This window comes from Ambystoma mexicanum, chromosome 6q, assembly GCF_040938575.1.
Source record: "Ambystoma mexicanum isolate Mex_15411 chromosome 6q, UKY_AmexF1_1, whole genome shotgun sequence".
NCBI classification, from domain to species: Eukaryota; Metazoa; Chordata; class Amphibia; order Caudata; family Ambystomatidae; genus Ambystoma; species Ambystoma mexicanum.
Genome location: NC_090937.1, coordinates 1,077,209,227 through 1,077,236,380, shown reverse-complemented (window position 1 = coordinate 1,077,236,380; position 27,154 = coordinate 1,077,209,227). Strand labels below are relative to the sequence as shown.

General features: G+C 45.4%; 1 protein-coding gene across 2 annotated transcripts in view; it reads left to right on the top strand.

The window, feature by feature from the left end:
- CEP135 (centrosomal protein 135) overlaps positions 1 to 27,154 on the top strand; it is a 642,577-nt gene that overhangs the window by 115,792 nt on the left and 499,631 nt on the right. For both annotated transcript variants that reach the window (XM_069631620.1, XM_069631621.1), the window contains exons 6-7: positions 1,526 to 1,610; positions 19,959 to 20,087. In XM_069631620.1, coding sequence (XP_069487721.1) covers positions 1,526 to 1,610; positions 19,959 to 20,087 — 214 coding nt within the window. The remainder of the gene's footprint in view (positions 1 to 1,525; positions 1,611 to 19,958; positions 20,088 to 27,154) is intronic.

The following is a 27,154-nucleotide window of genomic DNA, read 5'->3' as shown; positions in this document are numbered from 1 at the left end:
GCAGTTCAGAGGGCCTGAGAAGGAAGAGGTGGGATGGAGACTGCAGTTGGATTGGCTAGTTCCTTGCAGATTTTGAAGCGTTACCTGTGTTGTTAGAGGTTCAGAGATACAAGCCTGGATCTATGCTCTCTTCTTGGAGTGGATAGATACGGTATTGCCTTTGGAGTAGGCGGCAGGCCAGTTTGTCAGAGGATGAGCCCGAGGTCTGCCACTTCTGTTCAGCAATTCTACACTTGCATTTTGAAATGGCTAGATCGGAGTTGTATCAGCTGTTACTTTTGGAGGCAGGTTTTATGTGGATCCTCATGACCGGGCCAAGAATGTCAAGAGTGTTGGTGATAGCGAGATGAAAGTTGGCAAGGACAAAGTCGGTGGGAGAATCAAGAGGAGGGGAAGGAGGCGGGATCAAGGTGGAGGTAAACACTGCAGCTGGCACTCGTTTCATCAGTTGGATTACTGCGCAGGAGGCTGGCAGTGCTGGTGGAGGCTCGGTCAGGGGACTGAGAGGTCCCAGATGAGAAGAGAGGGGTAGTCGGTGGGTTGGAGAGTGGGAGATTAGCAGGGGTGAAGGCATCAAGAGTGTGTCCGACAGAGTGGGTAGGGCTGGAGGGGAGAATACGGAGGAAGAGAGGTACAGAGATCACGGAAAAGAGAATGGGCAGTAGAGTCAAGGTGGATGTTGACGTTTTCAAGGTGGAGGAGTAGTTTAGAGATGGAGTTCAGAAGAGAAGAGATGTGAGGTTAGCCCATTCCGAAAGTAAGACAGGCCCTGGGCCAGGGGGGCAGGGGGCCTGTAGATGGTGGCAAGGGTGAGAGAGAGCCTGAGAGACACCAAGTTTGCAGACAAGACATTCAAAGGAGGATTAGGGCTGAGTGGGTATAAGAGAGGTAGGGATTCACTCAGGGAAGATCAGGGCTACTCCACCACCTGGTTGGTTGGGCCAAGGCTTGGAGAGGATCTTGTAACCATCAGGGAGAAGGGAGTCAAACGCAGTCAATGAGCTGGCATTGAACCAAGTCTCTGTGAGAGCGAGGATGTAGAGATCAAAGTCTTCAAGAAGGAGGCAGATGTTGGAAGAATGTTTGACAGCACAACAAGCATTCAGATTGGGTAGGTGAAGCCGGTCCCCTCCGTTTGAAGGTTTTCCAAGGAGGGGTACAAGGAGGTGGTACACCAGCCAGAGGTGGTGAAAGAGGAGCAAAGAGAGAGGAAGAAGGTGTGTAGCAGGAGAAGGTAGGAAGTTGAGGGCCGGCAGGCGCCGGTCGAAGAGAAGGTTGCGTTGAGGACCCTGAGCCATGACAGGTAAGTTAGAAAATACAAGCAGGGTACTTTGGCATGAAATGTGAAAGGGGTAATAGAGGGTGTGTCATCTGTGACCTTTTGAACTCCTTCTTTCAGGTCAGTTTCTGGAAAGTATGTCCTTGAGAATCACTCGTGAGTGTTTTACCTGTGTCTGTTCTGTATCAAGAATTATATTTTTTCTACAAAGAAATGTGATGGAAAATATGTATCAATCTATTGTAGAATTCAAGAGCTACAGAAAGATGTTGTCATGCTCCGAGAAAAGTTGGATGTATCGGAACGTGGAATAAAAAACCTTAGTAAACAGGTAACGTAACCATTTACAGCTTGTTTTGGCACAACTTCAAACTCCATTTTTTTTCTCATTGTCCTATTCCGCAACAACAAAATATATTGTCCTCTCATGTGCAGATGGAATCTTTGTTTGTAGAGATAACTACCACCTTTATGTCCAGCATTCAGATTAATTTACTTTTACGATTTTATTATGCACTAGCGTCTTTTCTAGGACAGGGAAAAAACTGTAATACTGTATAGATCATCACAATAGAGTGAGGAATTGGCATAGACAGACATTCATGAAATTATGACATAGACTAGAAGAGGATCAGGCACACTTGCAAGTTTACCATAACAAGACTTAAAACATTATTTATTTGGATTTATAAACGCCAGCGGCCCAGGGGCATCGTGGTGCTGTTACAGCATACTTATCTTGAGCGGACATAGAGTTTACATAGTTACACCATCAAACAGTTTACATAGTGACAACATACTTGTTTAGGCTAGCAAACAGATGCAATTCGAGCTTCAATGACGCGAAACATACAGTAGTAGTGGTACAAGTAGGTCAAACCATCTGAGGTAGAAGAGTTGCGTTTTGAGTGCCTTGCGGAATAAGGTGATGGAGGGCTCTTTCCTGAGGGCGGGTGGTAGCGCATTCCAGTTCTTTGTGGCTAGGACAGCAAAACTGGAGCCTCCTGCTTTGAGTCACTTATACGTTGGGACATTGAGTTGGTTGCACTGTTGGGTCTGTTTAGGTCTGTTTGAGGTGGCTTTGTGTATAGCTTCTGATAAGTATCACGGGGCCGTTTGGGATATATATATATATATATATATATATATATATATATATATATATATATATATATATATATATATATATATATATATATATATATATATATAGAGAAGGAAAAAAGAAAGCGGAATATCGCTTCCTGGACGGCACTCTTCCTCAATCATTAAAAAATCATCCAGACACTTCAAAAAAGGATCTCCATCAAACGTCCTTTATTTGTAAAGCATGGTGGACAAGTTGCACAGGAGAGAACAAAAACAACTACGCGTTTCACCCGAAAGGGCTTCGTCTGGTTGTAAACATAAATGACAGGCTTCCCATTTAAACACTTGTGCATGCAAGAAAGAAGTCCTTCTTTACTTTCCCTTACGTTTCCTTCTCAGACCCAATGTATGTTTCTCTGAGTGACATCTTGGAATGGTAAAAAGTATATACATATATGTCCTGCATCCAATGTGTTATTTCTAAAAATGTTACCAAAGTAGCCCATCAGATATTCAAGGGCTAATATATTATCCCCATATCTATAAAGTGCATTGTGCAGTATGACAATGTATGTTACCACACATTTCACAACGTTTGTACTGTTATAGGTCATGCATTCCCAAATTCTTCAAAATTTGACCAAACATTCTTTTAAGAGTAAGCCATTTCTATTTAAGTTACCACAACATAAAATCTTAGATGTCATTATCAAAAGTGCAAAGTGCATTATAGCTGCCAATGTTTCCAATTTGTCAAGTCTCTAATATCTTGAATAAAGTGCTTAGTGCACGATAGCATCGATTAAACTGCTTTTTTTTGCAACACAATTATCTCTGTCTTACAGGGGGTAAAACATAGTTATTCCCCATCCTTGAGAACATAGTATAATAGCCAACATAATGATTAATATTTCATCCCCTCTACTGTTGCTTCAATGCAGGATAAAGTGCAATATGTATAATAGCAGCAAATATTCTATATCATATCAATACCTAATGATACAGATAAAGTGCTAGGTGCCACATAGCAATCTTGCCAAGGTTTACACTGGTTATAAAAATGGTGTTCCTATTTGGATAAAGTGCTTAGTGCATTTTGTATATAACTTAACTAGGATGTTTATGAATCCATTCTGCTTATTCACAGCAAATATTATGTGTTATATGAATGGCCAAGGTTACAGATAAAGTACTTAATGCAATCTTACAATTTTGACAAGGTTTGTAAACATGGAATTCCTATTTGGGTAAGGTGCTTAGTGCATTTTTTTAGAGGACAGGGGAGAGAGGAAACAATAAAGATGATGCATTCCCCAAGTGTCTAAAAAAGGGGGAAAGCCTATAACGGATTGAAAACATAACCATATTTCAACAAATATAAATGTGATAAATTTTAAAAAAGCCTCCTACATGTTAAAAAATGTAAGGACTGTTGTATATAACAGTGTGTTAAAAGAAAGCATATGTCAAGGAACATCAGACCTGCAATGACCTCATAGTCTGGGAAAAAGCATTCATATACTTATGTACAGGCATAAGACAGACAATACGAAAAACATCACAAAATTCGAGGAACCACTTCTAATTTCCCACAAATGTGTAGAGTTCCTCGTCCTTGTTGTGACCATCTGGGTATTTTGTTTGATAATCAACAATATATTTACATTCAGTTTGTCTCAATCTCAGTTCTCGATTACCCCCTCTCGGATTTGATAAGATTTTATCTATGCCATAATATTTAAACGAGGAGACATCACCATTGTGGTTTTCCTCTAAATGCTTGGCTAGGGGGTAGGTTGGATCTTTGTTTTTAATCGCACGAAGATGTTGCAGGATTCATAGTTTTACTTCTAATTTCGTACTGCCTATGTACCATAAATTGCATCCACATGTTATCACATAAACCACATAAGTTGTCACACAGGTAATATGTTTTTTGATAGTCACTTCCTTCTTAGTTCGAGGATGTATGTAGTTCTTCAAGGATACCCCATATTTACAGGCCTTGCATTTGGTACATTTGTAAAAACCCCCCTGATTGCTTAGTAGCCATTGGTTTGATCTCTGTATCGGGGTCGAGAAAAGACTTGGTGACAATTCTGATTGGAGCGATTTTGCTTTCCTAAAGGTCACACTAGCATTCTTCTGAATATGGCCTGCGATGTCTGGATCACTCTGTAATAACGCCCATCGTTTGGCCAGAATTTTTTGAATGTCTTTGCCCCCATTATTGTAAGTTGTGATGAAGCGTATATTCTCAGGTTTTGTTTCCAGTAGCTTCAATTCATTTTTCTCCTTATTTCTTCTAAAAATCTCAGCTCGTGTCAGTTTCATACATTGGTTAAATGCACTATTAATAGTCGATTTCTTGTAACCTCTTGCCATAAAATTCTTTGCTGTGATTTTGGCATTTTTTTCAAAGGTTTCGTTTTCGCTACAGTTCCTTTTCATTCTTAAGGATTCGCCATAGGGTATACTATTTTTTAGGCATTTCGGATGTGCACTCTTGGCATGAAGCAGTGAATTGGTGCTTGTTGGTTTCCTATAAGTTTCAGTCATCAGTACTTCATTCTTTACTGAGATCTTGATATCCAAAAATATTAACTCTGAAAGATCATGTTGTTCGGTAAATTTCAAATTGGTATCCCGTGTATTTAGGATGTCAAAGAAAACATCCATTCTTGCTCACTACCATCCCATAGTATAAATAAATCATCAATATAACGGCGCCAAAGGATCACTTTGTTGGTGTGTATTGATAATGTTTCCTCTGAGAATAATTTTGATTCCCAGGCTCCCATAAATAGGTTCGCATATGTTGGTGCTACCGTCGTGCAAACATAAAGGCATTATGTGTGAGACAAAAGTAAAGCATGTCAAGTAACATTTGTGAATGATCTCTAAAACTTAGTGATTTGCTAGATAGAAAACTTTTGATGGCTTCCATTCCTTCTTGATGTTTGATGCATGTATATAGAGATATCACATCCAACGTTACTAATAAATACCCCGGTCTCCATGGTATTAGATCGACTTGTTGGAGAAAATCAGATGTATCCTTGACATATGATGGCAGTGTCTGGACAAATGGAAACAAGAATTGATCCAGGTATTTAGACGTATTCCCCAATAGAGAATCAATAGATGCCACAATATATATATTGTTTAGGACATTATAATTGAGGCTTCAGCGATCCGTTTTGTAAACGTTTAGTTTTGCATTGTCCATGCTGTCGAGATGGGTTATCTTCACATATACCAACCAACCAACCAAAGGATGTCTAGCTGGTGGTACCCTGCTTATTGTTTCTCACACAGTAATGAGGCACCGCAAGCCATGGTAGGACTGATTTTGTATACTCTGGCCTGGTGGACAGATGTATAGAAGGCCAACCTATAGTGTGACGGGAACAACTATGGGAAGCAGTATCTAAAGACGTTTTGGTAGCAGTGCCAGGCGGTCTAGGCTGGGTTCTTCATAGGGGTTGAGCTTGTAAAGTGTCTACAATGAGGTCACACAGTGGGAATCGCAGAGTACACCTAGACAGGATGTATAAAATGTTATTTAATTATGGTAAAAACACACTATAGAAAAATGATTACAAGCAGGTAGACGTATCACACACCACTATCAAACTAAATACATATATACATTCACTTGGTTATAATGCATAATACAAATCAGAAAGTCCTGTCCTGTAGAAATGTTAGACAAGTATTCTGCACTAAAAGGTCCACAGAGATGATCCCTAGCTAAAATTGTCCAGCATTAGGTTGCCTGGGGCCTTGGGCCCAATAGTTCAGGATACAGTTCCACAGAATTTAGGATGCAGGAAAAAATGCAGGTAGGGTCTCTGGGGTCCAGTGAAGGGTTCTCAGGGTTAGGGTTCAACTTACACTAATGCCCAAAAGCAAGCAATGGCGAAGCCAAAAGTGTTAGAAATAAGCTTTATTATAAGCCCATAGACTTATAATGGGAGCATAGGGGTAGGTTAGAAACTCTATAACTTGCCCCCATACTCAGATTCTTCCCCATACTTGGCAGAACAAAGGATGACGTTGCTTTTTCCGCCAAAGGCCACACTGTTCGATTCCCAGGGGTTGCAGGTTCGATCTGATCTCCAGTTGGTGCCTTTTACTGTTGCAAGGACTCTCGGTCGAAGAATGCAGAAAAACGATGCAGCACCCCTCTCTGCACTGGGCTCTGGTAAGGTAAAGAATGGGGGGATAGCGCGGGTTCTAGGGTGGAACCAACCTCGCTGAGCTTTGGTAGTGAGGTTCCTCAGTTGCTGTTGTTGTGGCAAGATCACAGGTTGCGGTTGAGGTGCAGCCCACACCTCATTTGTTTGGTAGAAAGTTGAAGGAAACCTGGATACCTTGTCTTTATAAATATATGAAATAATATAGTTTCCACAGTTTTGTGTTTTTTAGGTGCTGCTTTGTAGCAGGTTTGTTTATTTTCTTGTTATAGACACCCGTGGTGGGTAAAAAAGGGAGGTTCTTAATGCCCCATGTGGTCAACCGACACGTGTTTCGACCTGTAGGTCCTTCTCAATGCTATGTTTGTTCGGTCCGGCGCCCCCTATGGGGTTCTGGTTTCATATGGGTGGTCCTGTGTATACAGTGGCTCCGTTTGGGCCCTTCCGTCTGGAGCTCCTTCCTGATCCAAGTTCGGTCAGGTAAGCAATTTTCGGACGGTGGTCACTGCGCACGGTAACACAAAAGGACTGTGCAGCCGCGGTTAGACTTTCTCTCCTATCTCAGGTCTCCTGGATGCTAGGATTCTGAGGTAGTCGTGCATGGCCAGCTGAGGATCCCCCAAGTTTCAGGCCGATACTTGGCACGGTGATGCCGGCAGCATGGTAGCCCAAAAACAAAGCTGGTCAGCCACAGGATGGTTCCAGGGCACTTCCGAAGGCTTCCTTTGGCAGGGCACCGAGCAGGCATCTGGAATGAATGGTCCCTCCACTCCATGGGTTTTAGCGCCTTCGCAGGACTACTAAAGATCAAGAGCAAGACAGGGCTCCTCCAGGATAGCAGCAGAAGTTGGTGCCAGGCCTCCTTCAGTCGGGTCTCGGGTCTCTTCACAGAGTTGCGACACCAAAGATACTTGGCTCCTTCTGGTTTCTCCAGGATCTCTGAAGAATGGGTGTAGGGGTCCTCTTCTTAACCTAAAAGCTGAAACTCCCACTGGCCAATAGCAGGACACACGCATGCACACGGACACGAACACACAAAGACACAAACACACACGGGGACATGAACACACACACACACACACACTCACACATGGACACAAACATGGACAGACACACACGTACACACAGGGACACGGACACACAGACCCCAGTTTGGACACACAGACCCCAGTTTGGACACACAGACCCCAGTTTGGACACACAGACCCCAGTTTGGACACACAGACCCCAGTTTGGACACACAGACCCCAGTTTGGACACACAGACCCCAGTTTGGACACACAGACCCCAGTTTGGACACACAGACCCCAGTTTGGACACACGCACACCAGTTTGGACACACGCACACCAGTTTGGACACACGCACACCAGTTTGGACACACGCACACCAGTTTGGACAGTTTGGACACACACACACACCAGCACAGACACACGGACATACGGACATACGAACATACCAGCTCGGACACACACACACATACCAGCTCGGATACACACACACACACATACCAGCTCGGACACACACACCAGCTCGGACACACACACACACACACACACACACACACACACACACACACACACACACACATACCAGCTCGGACACACACACACCCCAGCTCGGACACACTGAAACCAGTTTGTGGATTGGAGTCAGACAGACCCTGCCCACATCTTGCCAGCAAACACACACAGCCCTCCAGTAGCCCCCAAAAGCTTCTGCTTTCCCAGGCACTGGAAGTCCTTATAAGGATTTTCCTGTCCTCTCAGGCCAGGAAGAAGGCTAAAAGACAAGATGGCAAAAGTACAGGCGAAATATCTCGCCATGTTTGACCAGTAGCCACGGTTAGTAGCCAAAAGCAGTTAACACGGTAAAGCTAAAACGAAAATCCCCACAAATTGTGGGAAAAGTCACTGCTGACACCAGTCTATCCTTTTAGTACACCTAGAGTAACCAAAAATCCTCTGAGTATAAATCTAAGGCAAAACAAAAATGCACCCAAAGTTACTGCAGTGTAAGCTGCATAGTTCAATGATAAAAAGTTACAAGTGATACAAAAGTAACCAAAAGTAGTACCAGTAGTACCCACAGGGTCTTCAGCACTAAGGTAGAACCTTTGGAGTATGTCTGAGGTATAGTGCCTTCTCCATAAAGCCTTATATTGCAGCTTTCGTGGTAGCACAGATATGAAGGACTTGGAGGCCCTCCTCCAGATCAGCTTCCAAGTGTTTTCTACCAAAGGGATTCGCAATACTTTCTCCCAGATTGATCAAAATCTGTCTTGTAATGATATCGGAGCTGAGAAGCCATCAACACAATTTGGGCCACCAAAATCAATTCCATCAATGAGGTTGCTCATTCGAGTATTTTCTTCAAGTTTGCCAGTGATGTGCTTCCCCACTTACCTATGGCCATTCTGCACAGCCTAATTTCTTCACTTGACCTGTTAGAATCAATTACTCTCTGTAATACCATCATCTGATATGCAGTCTTGGAACCCTTTGATCACCCCATAGTTGACTAGATCACCCACTTTAATACAGCCCCATGATATCCATCTCCCGGAAACCTTTGTATCCAATACAAGAATAAAGACCGGATTACCAGATAGGATAAATGGCAAAGAATATGTGGAAACAGAAAAATATGAGGCCGGGAAGCCCAAAAAGAAACACACCAACACAGGTTACAAAGAAACATACAAGTGCTTTATTTAAAAGCTACAACAGTTACCAAGTCAATTGACAAACGGATAGCTATTCGGCTCTCAGAATAACATAACCAACTTCAACGAGGGTTCGATGTGTTAGTGAGAGACCGCACATTGGAATACCCAGGCTTTTTATACAATTTGTCCAGCCTTTGGCAAACCCTCTTGCGGGTTAACCATTCTGCGAAACAGGTCTTTGGGTTCCTTACCAGGTCAATCCTTTAATATATGCATTTCGATTAGTTTCACTGATATAGTTGTACATTTACATATAGGTCAACGGTAGGACAAGGTCTCTGTTCGCGACCCCGACAAGTGGCCTGCAGGTATATTAATTATTCAGTTGTACGGAGGTCACAACGGCCAGAATCTTACTCAGAATGTCATTCGGCCTCCATTTTGATGTTCGGGGTGATTTCTACATAGCAATAGAACCTAAAATGGCGGCTCAATCCAAGATGGCGACTTACATTACTTTCTCTAAGGTCAAGACCTTGCCGTGGAGTTTGTTCGCACATGATGTTTAGACAACTTGGCGTAGGCCAATACACATACAATTGTTACGATAGGAGGCATAATATTGTTTCTATTCCGACAAACCCTCCTTTTGGCCTATGCCAAGTGCTAATATAATTTCTAATGTCTTTGTAAATAACTCCATGCATCGTCATCCATACATCCTGAATCGTTATCTGTAATATCTATAGCCATTAGGTCGTTCACCAGAACCTCTTGCAACACAAAATCTTTAGATGCTGTATCTGGGGCATACATTTTGTGCCCTATTGTGCTCGCTGCCTGAGCGCAACATCCCCCTAGCATTGCACATATACTATGTAGACATTGGATACAGCAACAAAGGAATAGCAGGATTCCCAAAATAACCAGTAATACAGAAAGCACCTTCCAACCCCAGGATCGTAGAGAATCCCAGAACCAAGCGCTAATACTCCAATCTCCCACAGGAACATGTACTTCTGAACTAAGGACATGCAAGTTCTGTATTGCTTTAAAAATTGTCGGTGAGGAATCTGGTACGAAAACGCAGCAAGCGGACCCCACTAATTTACATACTCCACCACGTTCTGCCAGAATGACATCTAATGCCATCCGGTTTTGGAGCGCTACCAATCTTATTGCTTTGGTCCGGTTGATGGTTCTCTCCAGTACTCTTGCTAGCCCCCTAATATTTTCAGAATTTGCTATCTGTCCCCAAAATGGCACAACTGATTTTGTTATATCTCCCAATATTTGCCCAGGGGTATCTCCGTTCTCGTCCTGCCGTGGGCGAGCCTTAGAAACTTCCAATGTACTAGCTATGAATACCCCAGGTAACAGGATTCCTAAATGACAGGTTCCCTGCCAATCCTTGGGCAACCAGGGAAATGCTGTACTACCGCAAACGAAATAGACAGGCCCCCCTACATACAGAGGCCTGTTCTCCCCGGTCAAATTTACAATGTTCACACAACCTTCAAAATCTCCCATTGACCGAGTGCCATTTCTTTGCACACAAAAGGGGACTGAATCGGGGCTATGGCTAATAGAGTAGGAAGGAGGCACAGCGTCCTTATTGCCTATCAGAGCCATTTTAAAGGAAATTAAAGTTTGGAAAGGAAGAGACAGTTTATCAGATGGCCTAATAGAAGCAACATTAGGTTTACTTCTATTTGCAAAAAGCAAGCATCCCAGGGGAGTCAATTCACGTTTCTCAAAATTATTTAAATTCGTTCCTTCAAAGTTCCCTGAGATGCTATCATTCCAATGGCCAAAGGCATAGCAAGCAGTCGTTAAAGGTAAAGGGTGAATATACCATCCTAGTCCCTTGTTACTATGTTGCGGTAAATGGGTGCAAATCCAGCAATTACTCTTATTAAAAATGGCATGCGTTGAATTCATTATTATCATTAAAGTGTTAATATGGTACTTTCGTCTATGCTGGGAGTCCCTAGGTGACAAAGTAAGAAGGTGTACAGAGGGAGTCAAAGCAGTAGGTACAATTTCAATTGGCAGAAGAGGCTCTAGAGGATAAATTTCTTCGAAGTACCAGAGTCCCACGGCAGTAACTATACAAATTCCAATTACTATTAACACAACACAGCAATATGTTTTCGGGGCACAGGCACATTGTTCATTGTCTGAGTTGGTCACCCCCTTATTTACAAGTCCAATGCGAGCAGCAGCGGTGGAGGTGGCAGGCATCGTAGTTTCTCAATCGACGACCCCAATGTTCGTTGCTGGCGACACTACGGTCGAGCGACTTCTTAGTCCTTCCCTAACCCTAGCCAGCAGAATCCCCTTTTCTTTCAAAAACTTTCTTTTGCAAGAACAAAAACTCTTGATGACTCTTTTTTTCTTCTCCAGATGCACAGGCAAAACCCGCACCATAGTCCTATTTTCGTCTTCGAAGGTCGTACCTGGTGATTCCCGGTACTGCTTGATCCGGAAATAAGTTAACGTCACTTCCTGAGGGAAGCAACGTATCCGAGGCGACGGAAGTCGCAGAACTTGAAACAACGTTTTCCGGAAGTGACCTTTCCAAAGAATGTGGAGACAAAATGGACTGTTCCCCAAGCTCCACGGGCTCAGAGAAATTCTCCGACACACTCACAGCGCTATTTGCTACTCCAGGATCTGAGATTGTAGCATCAGCGAGGGGTTCTGCTTCTTCTGTAACGTGTGGCGTCGGGTGAGGAAGTTTCTTGACATGCGTTGCGTGGTTCCAATGCTTCTTTCCAGCCACCAGCACTGCTCTCTGGGTGACCAACAGCACCTGGTAGGGTCCTCGCCAGCGAGGCGCGAGACAGGAAGACCTTTCGTAGGCCTTCACCAGGACCCAACTTCCAGGCTGAATATTGTGTCCTGGGCCCGTAAACTGTACAGGTAAAGCTGATTGAACCTGATGATAAATGAGATACAGATTTTTAGTCAACTGGTTACAGTAGTCCACAAGCAATACATTTTCAACCTCCCTCAGAGCTTTGGGCTTCGGAAGACCCCAAATATTAGCAGGTCTCCCCATCACTACCTCAAATGGAGAGAGCCCAGTGTTAGTTTGAGGTGTGGCACGCATGGCTAACAATACAATAGGTAAGGCGTCCGGCCATTTCAGTTTGGTACCGGCACATGTTTTAGCAAGCTTATTCTTTAGGATACCGTTATGTCTCTCTACCAAACCAGCACTTTGAGGATGTCTAGCTGAGTGAAATCGCTTTTCAATGTGTAACGCTGTGCATATCTGCAAAATTACTGCTGCAACAAAATGGGGACCGTTGTCCGACCAAATTACTCTTGGCAGCCCAAATCGTGGAAAGAATTCCTTTACCATAGTCTTTGCAGTGGTCATGGCAGTAACATCCTTAACGGGGAAAGCCTCAACCCATTTACTAAAAGCGCAAATGATCACAAGGACATATTTTAGATTGTTACACCGTTCCATCTCAATAAAACCAAAGTGGATGACCTAGAAGGGAACAGAAGGAGGCCCAAAACTACCCCTTGGAGTTACTGTCGCCTTCCCCACATTGTGCTGTAAGCAAATCATACAATTTTGAACATAGCGCTGTGCGATCTTCAAAATGTTATCATTTACCCCGACTTGTTCTACTATTTGCGTGATCTGCTGAGCACATACATGCGTAGGACCGTGTGCCATCGTAACCATCGCCAGCACATATGAATCAGGGAGCAACCATTTCCCTTCAGATGTATCCACCTAACACCCATCGTCATCTAGTTTCCCCATCCCTTCGGCCCACCTTTTTAGATTCTTCTGTCACGGCATCAGCTTGGATATCTCGCACAGACCCAATACCCTCATCCATTACATAGGCATCTGTTGTTTCTCTTAGAGCATACATGTCTGCGCTAAGGTCTGTGGCTGTTTGCCTGGCTATGTGGTCAGCAAAAGCGTTCCCTTTTCCCACATCGTCTATGACCTTACGATGCGCTGCACATTTCATGATCGCTAACTGACTAGGGAGCGCGAGCGCGAGTGCCGAGAGCAACTGCACTATCAGGGGGCCATGCTGAATCTTGTTCCCATGTGAGGTTAGGAACCCTCTTTCCGACCAGAGCCTCCCAAAGTTGTGAGCCACCCCATAGGCGTACTGGCTATCAGTATATGTTTATTGTATGCCCTTCGGAGAGTTCACAAGGTCGGGTCAATGCTATAATCTCTGCGGCCTGCGCGGAGTTATGCGGAATTCTTAGTTTCAACAACCGTACTCAATGTAGTAACTGTATAGGCAGCTGTAGATGTACCATCCGGGAGGTTGAAGCAGGAGCCATCACAAAACAGCTCCCCTTCCGCATTGCCCAAAGGAGTATCTATAACGTCTATCCTGCCCTTCATTTCCTGTTCCGTAGTATACAGGCAGTCATGTGATTCTTCGTCACCGCAAATAGTATTTTGTGGGAAAGGTAGGAGTTCAGCCGGATTAAGAACACAACACCTCTTAATTTGAATGTGAGGGGCAAACAAAGTTAATTCATACCTCGTCAGCCGTGCAGAGGTGAGGTGCTGTCTTTGGGTTTTATTCAATAGGACATCTACAGAGTGAGGTACCATCAGGATTAAGTCATGGCCTAGGACCGTTCCCTCACTCTGTTTTACAGACGCTGCAGCAGCAGCGACAGCTCGCAAACATCTTGGCAAAGCGCATGCGACAGGGTCAAGGGCGGAAGAGCAGTAGCCGCACGGTCTATTCTTCCCTCCGTGTTCCTGTGTTAACACAGCCAAAGCACATCCATCACATTTCATGCACAAATAACACAAAGGCCTTATTGTAATTTGGAGTACCCAGAACCGGTGCAGAGCATAATGCGGCTTTGAGAAGCTCAAATGATCGTTGATGTTCCGACTTCCATGGCAGCGGCGAAGAAATGCCCTTCTTCGTCAAGGCCAACATCGGTTTTATCACTAGTGAGAAGTTCGGGATCCACAGCCTACAGTAAGAAGCCATACCTATTAAGGCTCTGACTTCCTTCTGTGTATTTGGAACAGACATGCCAGAAATGTGTTTTATTCTTTCAGGTGTCAATCTTCTCCCCTCCTTTGACAGGAGATAGCCTAAATAGGCGACCTCCTGACAACAATATTGAAATTCTTTAAGCGAAGCTTTATGACCGTGTTCAGCCAAATGAATAAGCAACAATACAGTGCCTTCTTTACAAGCACTTTCCGAATCTGCAGCTAAAAGCAAGTCATCGACATACTGAAGCAGTGTACAAGTAGATGGCAATTCAAGGGTGTCAAGCTGCTCTTTCAAAGCCCTACTATAAATGCTTGGACTTTCAGTATTACCTTGAGGTGCACGAGTAAATGTGAACGAACGTCCCCCCAAGGTGAACGCGAACAAATATCTACTATCCTTGTGTATAGGAATACTGAAGAAAGCATTCTTCAGATCCACAACACTAAAGTGCGTAGCTGTAGCAGGGATCATCGTTAGTATCGTTGTCACATCAGGCACAATTGGAAATTGTGGGGCGACAACTTTATTAATAGCGCGTAGATCAATTATGAAACGGAATGGGATTGCATTGTCGCCTTTCTTGTAAACGGGTAAAATCGGGCTCTTACATAAACTACCTGCAATCTCTTCAATCACTCCTCGATGCACAAAATCGGAGACAATGCACTTCAAAGCACGCTCGCCCTCAACTGATATTTTATATTGCGGAATGCGTGGTAGTTTAACTCCATGTTTCAAAACTATTTTGACGGGTTCAATCTGTAGTACCCCAACATCATTGTCGTCAACCGCCCACAAACATTCCGGGACAACGCTAAGCTCAGGAGGCAATGGTTGAGTCAAAAACTGAGAGCTGGGAAGTTGCTGTGGTGAAACCGTCAGCCGCACTCCGTCAGAGGAACAATGAATTACTGCATTTAGTTTCCTCAACAGATTTAACCCCAGCAAATTCTCTCAACAGTTTGAAGTCAAGAGGAATGGACAGTGGTCCGTGAAGGGACCCAAAGAAACGGGCACCAGCGAAGAAACCGGACAAGCAGCTGGTATGGCAGAAAACCCTACAGAAACATTAGTTTGCCCTGACAGTGGAATGTTTGGAACCCGAGAATGATCAATGGAGCACTTCTGTGCTCCAGTGTCTATCAAGAACTGATGTTTCTTATTCCCCACTAACAATTCAACATAGGGACCTTTTTCACTAACGGGAATAGGTGAAGGTTCCAAACCCTGCTTCGGGCAATCCTAACGAAATAAAATGTCGTCGGAAGGAAGCTCTTCAGAAAGGTAGGCAGCAGAAGGGTGATCAAATATGTTTCTCTTGTCCACACTCGAAGTCTGATTTTCCCCTGAAAAAGGTTGCTGAGGATCTTGCGAGAACGGACCTCTATCAGGGCCCCCCACTCCGGGGCGACCTCTAGGTCGTCTACCCATACTCCCAAATGTGGTGTTTGACCTTTGTCGAAGGACGGGGCACTGTGCACGCCAATGACCTTCCTGGCGGCAATAGGCACATTGATTAATATTCACAGGACCCAAGGGAACGTTCCCTTTTGGAACATAGTGACCTCTGGTCTGAATTACCTCCTCTGGGATTTCTAATAATTTGTTGTAACAATACTTTAGTCTTCAAATCTCCTTTCTTCTTCTCTATTCTCTCTTTTTCATTATTAACACGGTTCTCATAATACTGAGCCATGTGTAAAACTTCAGATTGGGATTTCGCCTGCCAAGCGCTCTCAGAGGACATAATCTGTGACTGGATGTCGGGCAGCAATCCACGTACAAATTTGTCCACAAACAACCTTTTCCCAGACTCTGTGCCCAAGTCCTGTCCACTGAAGTCAGAGAATACCTGTTCGAATCTATTAAAGAATTCGGTGGCACCTTCAGTTTTTCCTTGAACACAGGCCGTAAGCTTGTCCCAAATAATTATTTTCTCAGGAATTATGGTTTTCAATTTTGCGACAATTCTATCAGGCAAAGTGAGTATTACCTGAGGTGGTTTCTCACCAGCTGGTCTTTCCCCATCAAACCTAGTCATGTTAGCCCACGTATCTCCCAACCCTGGCACATCGTCTATTGTTCGAACCTGCTTCCATAAATCTACAGACAGGAGTACAGGGAATAGCAAGTCAATATCACTTAAGGTGAACACAGAGGACTGTAAAACGGACTCTATCTCTTTGTAGAATCCTGTCGGATTTTTCCTAATATCGGGAATTGATTGTCTAATAGTGTTCACTTCCTGTCGCGAAAACGGGACGTGAACAAATTGCGATACATAATGTGCAGGGATGTCCACAGCGGGTGCACCTGTCCCAGCGTTAGCGGGAATCTCAACCTTTGGGACAAATGTAGAGGAACCTCTCTCATTGGCAATTGAGATATAGGTAACTCCGACCGCTTACTGAGCAACAGAGCCAGGTCGAGCGCTAAGGCAGCCGAAGAAGTGTCTGGCGAAAAAAGCCCTCTTACAAATACCCAATAACTCTATAGGACAACTAACCTTTTTCCTTACACATTCATCCTGTAGGTACTGTACCATTACCTGAATCACCTTCCTCTGCATTTCTACTGTATACTGACTATACGTGTCCTATACTTCATCTGGCGGTATCGACGAATCCGAGATCCATCGAATCGCATCTTTGGTACAAATTCGTACTTCCTCAGATGCCGATCTACGACACGGAAGGAACCGTTTCTGTACATACATACTGTCGTCTTCACCATCCTCATCCCGTAATCTTTCTAAGTTCCTCCTATACTCAAACAACCTCTCAACATGACCATGTACTTTCTCCTCTGTGTCCCTCGAAAGCGCTAAAGTATTTAGATCCCTCAACCCTTGTGGGAGATCCGTATTATGTAATCTACCCCACATTACACATAAATGAGTCCCCAAACCTTCAATAAAAACATTTTTCTCCGGATAATTGTCCATATTTGATAATGTGGAGAAAACGTCAGCTTGATCACCTCTCTCCATACAATGCTTAGCCCATGCAAATAATTCCCGTTTCTTTTCTGCAGAGACAGTATTTCGAGTAACAATCTTTGACCCCGCACCCTGATCAGCTTCAGTCAGTACAGAACCACTCGGGAGCAGAGGTGCGGGCAAATTCAATGGAGGTGCAACTATCGGCGCAAGAGGAAGGGGTGGTAGAGTAGGTGGAGGAACAACAACTAGAGGAATAGGAACAATAGGTTGTACAGGGGGAACAGGAATAATAGCAGGAATAACAGCAGGAATGGGCAGAGCACCAGGGAGAGGATCATACGGAGGTGGCGCAGAGGCACCAGGCCTGCGTTCGTTTAACAATTTATCAATAAATTCTTTGGAAACATGGAAAATCTTTAGAGGGATAGATTTTCTGGATACCGAGTGAGAAAGCCCTATCCATATTTTTGACTGACTCTGAATGTTTTTCCTTATCATATAACAACGCCTTTTCGGCATTTGTTTTATGACGGCGTGCATGTTTATCCCTACTTTTAAGCTGCTGCAACGCTTCCTTTTTCCAATTCTGCAAAACATCAAATGCTGCAGGTCTGGCTTTCTTCTTTAGCAAGACCGATTCTAGGTATTCAATACGGGGGATCTCGAAACTACCATTGATTGGCCACTGAAATTCGAAGGCATGTCTGGTTTGTCTGTGCCAAATATCATTAAATGCTATACTTCTAATGCCATGCTTACAGTACAAAGTACACTCCGGCGACCCCTCCTGTGGTGCCGGGCGGCTAAATTCCAAAGATTGTCGATCGCTGCGGAACAGAGCCCTAAAGCAGCTAGACAATTTCCCAGGCATTTCACAAAAAATTGGTGTCACCTGGTCAATAATTGTGTCTGCAGATACAATTCGCCAAATTCAAATTGTCAGGGTTAAATTAAGAGTCGGGTCACGACTGCACCTGACCAAACCTAAGGAGGACCGTACGGTTTACCAAAGAACTTACCTAACGAATTTTACCTTCTGTTTGGTGGTTTCGACAAATCGGCCCGCCTCAAAAATGGACCCTCGTCAAGATGCCGTATCAGACCACACGACTATCGTCCAAGGATCGGATCGTGCAGCGCTGGCGAGGTATCGCGTCTCGTTCGGTCGGGCCCGCAGTATCACACCGTCCGATCCCGGTTCGATAGTCTGCGTCAATTCTTCAATGATCCGGCATCAATCTTGAGGGTCCCTATTCGGGCGCCAACTGAGGAAACAGAAAAATAATATGAGGCCGGGAAGCCCAAAAAGAAACACATCAACACAGGTTACAAAGAAACATACAAGTGCTTTATTTAAAAGCTACAACAGTTACCAAGTCAATTGACTAACGGATAGCTATTCAGCTCTCAGAATAACATAACGAACTTCAACTAGGGTTCGATGTGTTAGTGAGAGACCGCACATTGGAATACCCGGGCTTTTTATACAATTTGTCCAGCCCTTGGCCAACCCTCTTGCGGGTTAACCATTCTGCGAAACAGGTCTTTGGGTTCCTTGCCAGGTCAATCCTTTAATATATGCATTTCGATTAGTTTCACTGATATAGTTGTACATTTACATATAGGTCAACGGTAGGACAAGGTCTCAGTTCGCGACCCCGACAAGTGGCCTGCAGGCATAATAATTATTCAGTTGTACGGAGGTCACAAAGGCCAGAATCTTACTCAGAATGTCATTCGGCCTCCATTTTGATGTTCAGGGTGATTTCTACATAGCAAGAGAACCTAAAATGGCGGCTCAATCCAAGATGGCGACTTACATTACTTTCTCGAAGGTCAAGACCTTGCCGTGGAGTTTGTTCGCACATGATGTTTAGACAACTTGGCGTAGGCCAATACACATACAATTGTTACGATAGGAGGCATAATATTGTTTCTATTCCGACAAATATGTGAAAAGTCCCTAAATCCTAGTGTCGTGCTCCACCGCAGGTCACCACAAAAGTAATTGGCCTCATAGACCCCATCGAACAACGAGACCTCTGTAGCTGTGTGTTTAAATGTGCGAGATCTTCAACGCCCCATGTGTTGGAGGGAAGGAGATTAGGCCAAAATGTAAGCAAATAAAGTGCTTAAAAGAGAAGAAGCCAGTGAGCATTTTGTTGAAAGGGGAAACGGAAATAAAGTGAAATATTTTCTAAGTGCATGCAATACACTTAGAAGAAATGCCCTGCTAGGATAGTATACCAGGCAGATGCAGTATCAGAAAAAGCTAATATAAAAACATATCCAGTATATATGTGTGTGCAGAGTTCATATGAGAAACACCCTGAAAGGAGAGAACACTAGGCAAATGAAATCTGCAAGTGTGTCCATTTAAGATGCCCTGGCAGGACAGTATCCCGGGCAGTTGCAATTTTGTTCCATCTAGAAAATGCAATTGCAAGAGTGTTCATATGAGAAGGCCCTGGTAGGGGAAACACACCAGGCGGCGTTATACTTATTTTAGAATAGAACATTCAGTGTATCTAAAAGTTTGTTTTTAATCTGAGACATTCTGGTGAAATAAGTATCGATTACATTTCCAGTATGTTAAAAAATGAATCGCCTTACTGAGTACATTTTTTCTTTCAATGTTTTAATGTAGGCCTTTGACACCTAACAAATGAAAATGTTGCAAGATTCCAGTTTATTACTAGGTTCATAAAGTAAAGTACTCAAAACGTTCTAATTAAACATAATAAAGGTTACATTTTATACTTAAAGGTTGACCTGAGAGATCGAGAAATTGAACGTTTGGGACTAGCACTGGATGGCGGTCGTTCCCATGATGTGATCTCTCTAGAAGCAAGAAACAAAAGTAGTGAGAAACTTATAGCTCACTTAAATCTGCAGGTAAGAAATATGTATTGTTGTTTTATATATATATATATATATATATATATATATATATATATATATATATATATATAGTAGTGGCTGTGTAGTTATGGTTAAATTGCTAATCCCATAGGAAGATCTCTTTTTGGGTGGTTTATAACTTTGCTCCCTCTGGACGAATCCTCACCAACCTTAGCAAAATAATTATATGGCCCACTCTGCATTTTTTTGCAAAGTTTGGTGAGGTTTGGTCCGGGGCGGCAAAGTTATAGGGGGGGTCCCAAAATGTATTTTTTTCCCCATAGACTGAATGGGGAAAATACTTTGCGCATGCCTACAGCCCAAACAGCTGGACGGATTGTCACCAAATTAAACAGTTAAATTGTTTGATTCTATTGGTGTGTTATGCTGCGGAGGTCATGCACCCAAGACTCTAGTCCCTGGAAACAACCACTGCAGCATATCACACCCATAGATCACACCTATAGAATCGAATATCTATCAAATATTTGCAAATCTACAGTTTGTGTATTGTTTGATTTGTATAGTTTGTATGTGAAGTTTTGGCTACGATATGTCATTAAGATTGTAGAGTTTGGTAACCAGCACTGCAGTATAACATATCCATGGAAGTAAACATTTTGTATTGTGGTGTATGGTTAGCTGTTTGCTTCAATTTTGCTTCAATGGTTGCGTTATGGAGCAGTATTTATGAGTTGTATTTATTATAATATACTTACTGTTTGATTTTTTTCTGATTGGATATATTTGTTTCCTGACGTGGGTAACTGGAGTAGATATATTCTTTGTCAATTTCTGTGATAAAAGAAAAGATCATGTTAGTGTAGGTAGTTTATAAAGACTTATTACATTGAATAATAGACATTTCTGCTTTCTTTTGACCCTCTCGTTTAGTAGTTTACAAACCAGTGTACTGTGCAATTTGCTCAGTTTCTGTGTTTGTTGCTTAAATCATTGGGTCTGTGGGAAAATAAATCCATGTTGGATTAACAAAACCCTTTTTCTGTTATGGTACAGTACATTTGTTTGTTTTCAGTGTTTACTTGTCGTTTCTGGCTAATGTTCTATCTGTTGGCTTGTTGCAGACTGTTAGATACCTGTTGTCGAAATTGTAACTGGTTATACTTTATTTATATTCTCAAATTGCTAATCTGTTGGGTTGCTGCAGATTCTTGGGGCAGTTAGGTAAATGTTGGCGTATTGTAGCGATTTATAGTTTCCTAATTGAAGTTTTATTAATGTTTATTCACAGATTAGTTGTTGGTGCTATTGATTTATTTGTTTGGTTGTTGCAAAATCCTGGGGCAGTTTGATACCTGTTGGCGTATTCCAACTGTTTATTTCTTCTTATAATTTAGTGGTATTGATTTATCTGTTTGGTTGTTGCAGAATCTTGGGGCAGTTATTCTAACTGTTTATAGTTTTCTAATTGAAGTTTTATTAATGTTTATGGAAGAATTAGTTATTAACTTTTGGTTTTAAGAATATTAAATAAGCGTTTATAAGATTTGCTGGTAATCTTTGCTTTAGAGTAATGGTACTATCATTACATTCAAACCATCCACAATTCTTTTTTATATATGCAGTATAGTGACCTGCATTGGTTGTGGCTCCTGTTTTTGCTTTTTTTTTTTTTTACTTTTATTTATTCAGCTTGGCAGCACAGGTACAGGTGAGTAACACACAGGCATGTACAATCAAAGCAAAGCAGGCTTAACAGATGTATAGAGCGAGTACAAAAATCAGTTTATACACATGGGGGATACAAACGAGGTGGGTGCAGGGCTAAGTGGAAGGAACTAGACGGAGAGAAGCGAGGGGAGAGGGCTGGGGATGCGAGGCCTGAATCCGCATCAGAGGGAGACATAAATGAGCGAAACTTTAACCAAATATCTCTAGGTCTGGAGTGGGCGGGCTGTTGTATCGCCCAGGATTCCTCTGTGTCAGAAGCCCATGTGACGGCCCTGACCCACTGTGCATGAGTGGGTGTGGTAGGCCGGAGCCAGCAGAGTAGGATAGAACGCACTGCAAGTAGCATACAGAGGCCAGCTAGTTTCCTGGAATCCCGGTGGAACTCTGGGAAGTGATAGGGTGTTCGAGGATAGCTGACATGGTAGAGCATACTGCGTCTCAGAATTGAGAGAGGCGGGGACAGGACCAGATCATGTGAATATAGCCAGCGTCGTTGCAGCCGCATCTGGGGCCCCTCAGGGAGAGGTCGTTCGAGATACGGTGCAGTCTGGTCGGTAAGTTCTTTCCTTTTCAGAGCGCCCCCGGCCGGGGGATACCTTTCCGGGTTCCTCTCGAGCCGGGAGGGGCGTTGATCGCTCTGTTACCAGGGTTTGCCCTGAGGTGCCTGTCGGGCCTAAAAATTCTACCAGAGTTTTCTCCGAGGTTCTCCGTAAAGGGGCCTGTGAACACCGGAGTACGCTCCGAGGCCCCTCCTGTGGGGGCTGTTTGTAGACCCAGTTCTACTGAGTCGTGGGGTACCGGAGCTTGCTCTAAGGCCGCTCTTTCGGCTTCCCTCAAACAAAACCGGGGTACGCCCTGAGGTCTTGGCTGGGCTTGAGGTTACCGAACGGATGTTTGAGGCCCGTGCCGATAAGGCTTCTACCGGGCCCAGGTCCGAGGCCCCTCCTACAGAGGCTAAGGATACCAACAGTTCTGAGGGGCCGGGCAAGGCCCTGTCGGTGACAGCGCACCGTTCCCGCTCTTGTGGTGACACCCGATCTGTTGAGGGCGCAAAGAAGAAAGTTTCTTCTTTTACCGGCAGTGCCGAGGCTCTTCCTTCGAAGACTCAGTTGGCGGTTGGAGTGTCTCAGAAACATTCCAGGCCTCAAAGTCCGGCTCTGCCGAGGTTCCTTACGTTAAGGCTAAAATTAAGACCCCTGACCCATCCACTAGGACCCCTGCCTCACTTCCTCACGTGCCGCAGTTCCCCTCAGATGAGGACAAAATGGCGGCCGTTCCCGCCACGACCACGGCGGCCATTTTAGGTACTACTCCTACAACTACGCCATCGGCCCCTGGTGTAGGGTTCGGTCCTTCGGGTGAACCTAAGGTCCCTTGTGCGCATCCTTACCGGTTTATGATTGGAACGCCCGGATGCCTCTTCCGCACAATGTTTTGTTGCCCGCGGGGGCGGCCCCCTTGATTTATGTGGATTTGTCGGTGGAGGGGCCGGTGTGGCACCCTTCTCCGTTACGTCCCTGGATTTGTCCACCTCATGAGAGGCCTCCTCAGGTTCCGAAGCAATCTCCTGAGGACGCTTTTTTCGGTAAATTTCAAGCGCTTATGCGCACCGACTCCATGAGGGAATATTTCAAAGGGCTTTTCAAGGAGATATGTCCAACTACGCCTCCGGCTCCACCCGTTCCGACGGTGGTTCTGCCAGCGCCTCCCTTGCCCGTGGTGCCTCCCCTGCGCTTCCGCCTGTGCCACCATTGTCCCCAGTGGACAAGGCAGTACCTGACACGGCTCAGCAGGATCCTGACCTGACAGATGACCCTCAAGGCGATCAGGACAACGAGGACCTTCCCCGCTCTATCAGAGCTTTCCATGGCTGGGTGCTGGACATGAGTTTCTTAGATGTTCCGGTGCCCGAGGCACCTGCTCCGCAAGAGGGCGTGCTTTCTGGGGCGTTCACCTTGTCTCCTTTGGAGCATACCGGCCTGTTCTTGCAGAAGGACGTTCTGGCCCAGGTCCGTAGAGTTTGGGAAAAGCCACACTCAGGACTTTTTGTCAATAAAAAGATTGACGCGAGGTACAGGCTGCATTCTTCGGAAGAAGTGGCCTTGTCGTCTTGTCCGCCTCCCTCCTCCACAGTGGTGGCTGCGGCTACGTTGCAATCCAGGCCTGCAGCATCCTCATCTGCGACGGCTACTCAGGTCTTGGGAAAGGAGGACAAGCTCCTGGACTCCCTAGGGAGGAAAATCTTTGCCAATTCGGCCTTACAGCTTAGGCAGGCCAATGCAGAATCGATTTTGGCGGGAGCTAACATGCGGATGTGGAGAGGTCTGTTGGAGTTTGAGGAGCACATTCCGGTCGAGAAGTTGGAGGATTTCAGAGGAGGCCTTTCCGATGCCAGGGTCTTGGCCCAGGATCTCCTGGAGGCTGCGGCACATCACGTAGACACCTAGGCTCGGGGTTGATACCTCACGGCAAGCGTGGCTGCATGCCACTAAGTTCTCGAAGGAGGTGCAAGACAAGGTTCTGGACCTTCCATTTGATGGTAAGGAGCTTTTTCACTCTTCTACTGATGTAGAGCTCACCAAAACCAAAGACAGCACTCAGACGGCTAAATCATTGTCTGTTCTGGTTAAAGCTCCCTTTAAGGCTCAGAGGCCGTTGTCGCAAGGTCGACCTTCCTCTGGTTTTAGGGGCTTCCTCGACTGCAAATCTCGCAGAGTGGATACTCCTGCAGGGAATAACCGCCGTAGACAACAGCGTACGTGGTTTTTCTCCCGCTCCTCAGCCTCCTCATCAGGTTCAGGTGGCACCGCCACCGATAAACCTGCCAAATGAGGGTTTTCCGCACTCGCACGAGACCCCGGTGGGAGGACGCTTTGCGTCTCATTGGGAAGCGTGGCAGACCATCACAGAAGACGTGGGTCTCGTCAGTCGCTCGAGCGGGCTTCTGCTTACCTTTACCCCTACCCCACCCCTCAACCCTCCTTTTCAGCTGTCGGGCTCACCCTCCCTCAAGGCCGAGGTTCAGAAACTTCTGCACCTCAGAACTGTGGAACCCGTTCCACGTGGGGAGCGAAGGGAAGGCGTCTACTCCCGGCTGTTTACGGTGCCCAAACCCAACCAGGCTGGCCTGTGCACCATCCTAGACCTTTCCCAGTTCAATCTTTTCCTACCCCAAGAGAAATTCAAGATGATCACGCCCGGCCAGATTCGCTCATCTTTGCAGACGGGCGATTGGCTCAGCGTGGTGGATCTTCAGGATGCGTACATGCATATCCTGATTTGGAATCCACACAGGAGATACCTCCGTTTCTCTTTGGGAGAGGAGCACTTCCAGTTTCGGGTGCTTCCTTTTGGCCTCAGTTCGGCGCCGCGTGTCTTCACGAAGATGATGTCGGTGATTGCGGCCTATCTTTGTCTCCAGGGTATCCATCTCTTCGTCTTCGTCTCCTGTTCCATCTTGGGCTGTCGGTGAACTGGCGGAAATCCTCCATGACGGTCTCACAGGACCTGACTTTCCTGGGTTTTCGTTGGAACACGATAGACTGCCGAGTGTATGTGACCGGGGACAGAATGGCGGATCTGTTGGCCACGTGTCAGATGTTTGCGCAGTCGGAGAGCATGTCGGCCTGGTGGTTCCAGGGGCTTCTGGGCCTCATGGCCTCGTGTGTACTGGCTCTTCCTCTTGCTCGTCTCAAAATGAGACGGACCCAGATGACTCTTCAGAGTTCCTGGCGTCAGGACCCGGATTCCAAGCGAATAATGATTCTGGATTCCATGAGAGTAGACCTGGACTGGTGGTCATCTCTCAGCAACCTGTCAGTGGGTGCGGGGTTCCAGGACCCAGCCCCCATGGTGACGATCACGACAGACTCCTCCCTTTTGGGGTGGGGTGCGATGTTAGATCTTCTCCAGGTCTCGGACCTCTGGTCACCTCAGGACAAGCTCCTGCACATAAATCATTTGGAGCTTCTGGCGATTTTTCTGGCGCTCAAGGCGTTCAGACCTCTCATTGTCAACAAGATGGTCCGCAAAAGAACGGACAATGCAGTGTCAATGTATTACATAAACAAGCAAGGGGGAACGAAGTCTCCCCCTCTCGTGGATCTGTCCATCCAGATTTGGGAGTGGGCTGTGCTTCATGGGGTCTGGCTGCTTGCAGTGCACATCCCGGGCTGGCTGAATGGCGCCGCGGATTCCCTCAGCCGGCAGACAGTGCTCAGCCACGAGTGGGAGTTGAAGGCGGAGATCCTCTCATGGATTTTCTCGTGTTGGGGCACACCGGAGGTGGACCTCTTCGCCACGGCGGTAAACAAGAAGCTTCCTCAGTACGCCTCCAGGGGGGGGCTGGGAGCCTCCTCTCTGGAGGACGCACTCGAGATTCCATGGCACAACATGAGAGTTTACGCCTTCCCGCCTCTTCCCCTAGTTCATCGAGCAATTTGGAAGTTGAAGAGCTCTGTCAACTGTCCTCTTCTACTGATAGCTCTGTGGTGGCCGGCCAGGTTTTGGTTCTCAGAACTTCAACACATGTCGGTGTGTCTGCCGATCAGGTTACCAGTAACTCCCGATCTTCTTCACCAAGGGGAGCAGCAGATGTGGCACCCCTCCCCACAATCGCTCAACTTGGCAGCAATGGTGCCTGAGTTCACGTCTCTAGAGCATTTGGGTTTGTCTGCGGATAACATGCGCATTATCCAGGCAGCCAGGAAACCCTCGACCAGATCCCAATACAAGAGTAAATGGCTCAGGTTCTGTCATTGGTGTTTGGAGAAAGAATTGGACCCGAGGGTGGCGACGATTGACACGGTGCTGTCCTTCGTATCCTCCCTAGCAGAGTCAGGGGTTCATGTTCTGTCTTGCAGAACTTATCTCTCGGCGATTTCCGCTTACCTCTCTACAGACCGGTGTTCTTATTCTTTAACCCGGTGGTGAAGAGACATTTTGCTGGCTTGACACGCATCTACCCTCCGGTTCGTAGTCTGCACCCGCCTTGGGACCTAAATGTAGTCCTGACGGCGCTGTGCCATAAACCCTTTGTGCCAATGGCTACAGTTGACCTCAAGTACGTGTCCTGGAAAGTGTCCTTTCTGGTAGCCGTTACGTCAGCGAGGAGAGTGAGTGAGCTCCAGGCATTGTCGGCGGAGCATCCTTTCTTGGTCTTTCACAAGGACAAGGTAGTCCTTCGGACGAACCCAGCTTTGCTACCAAACGTAGTGACCGAATTCCATCTGAATCAGTCGATTTCCCTTCCGGTCTTTTTTCCGAACCCTACCTCGGAGGCGGAAAGGGTTCTACACTGCCTGGATGTCCGAAGAGCTCTTAAGTTCTACCTGGACAGAACTTCCGCGCTTCGGAGCTCTTCCCAACTG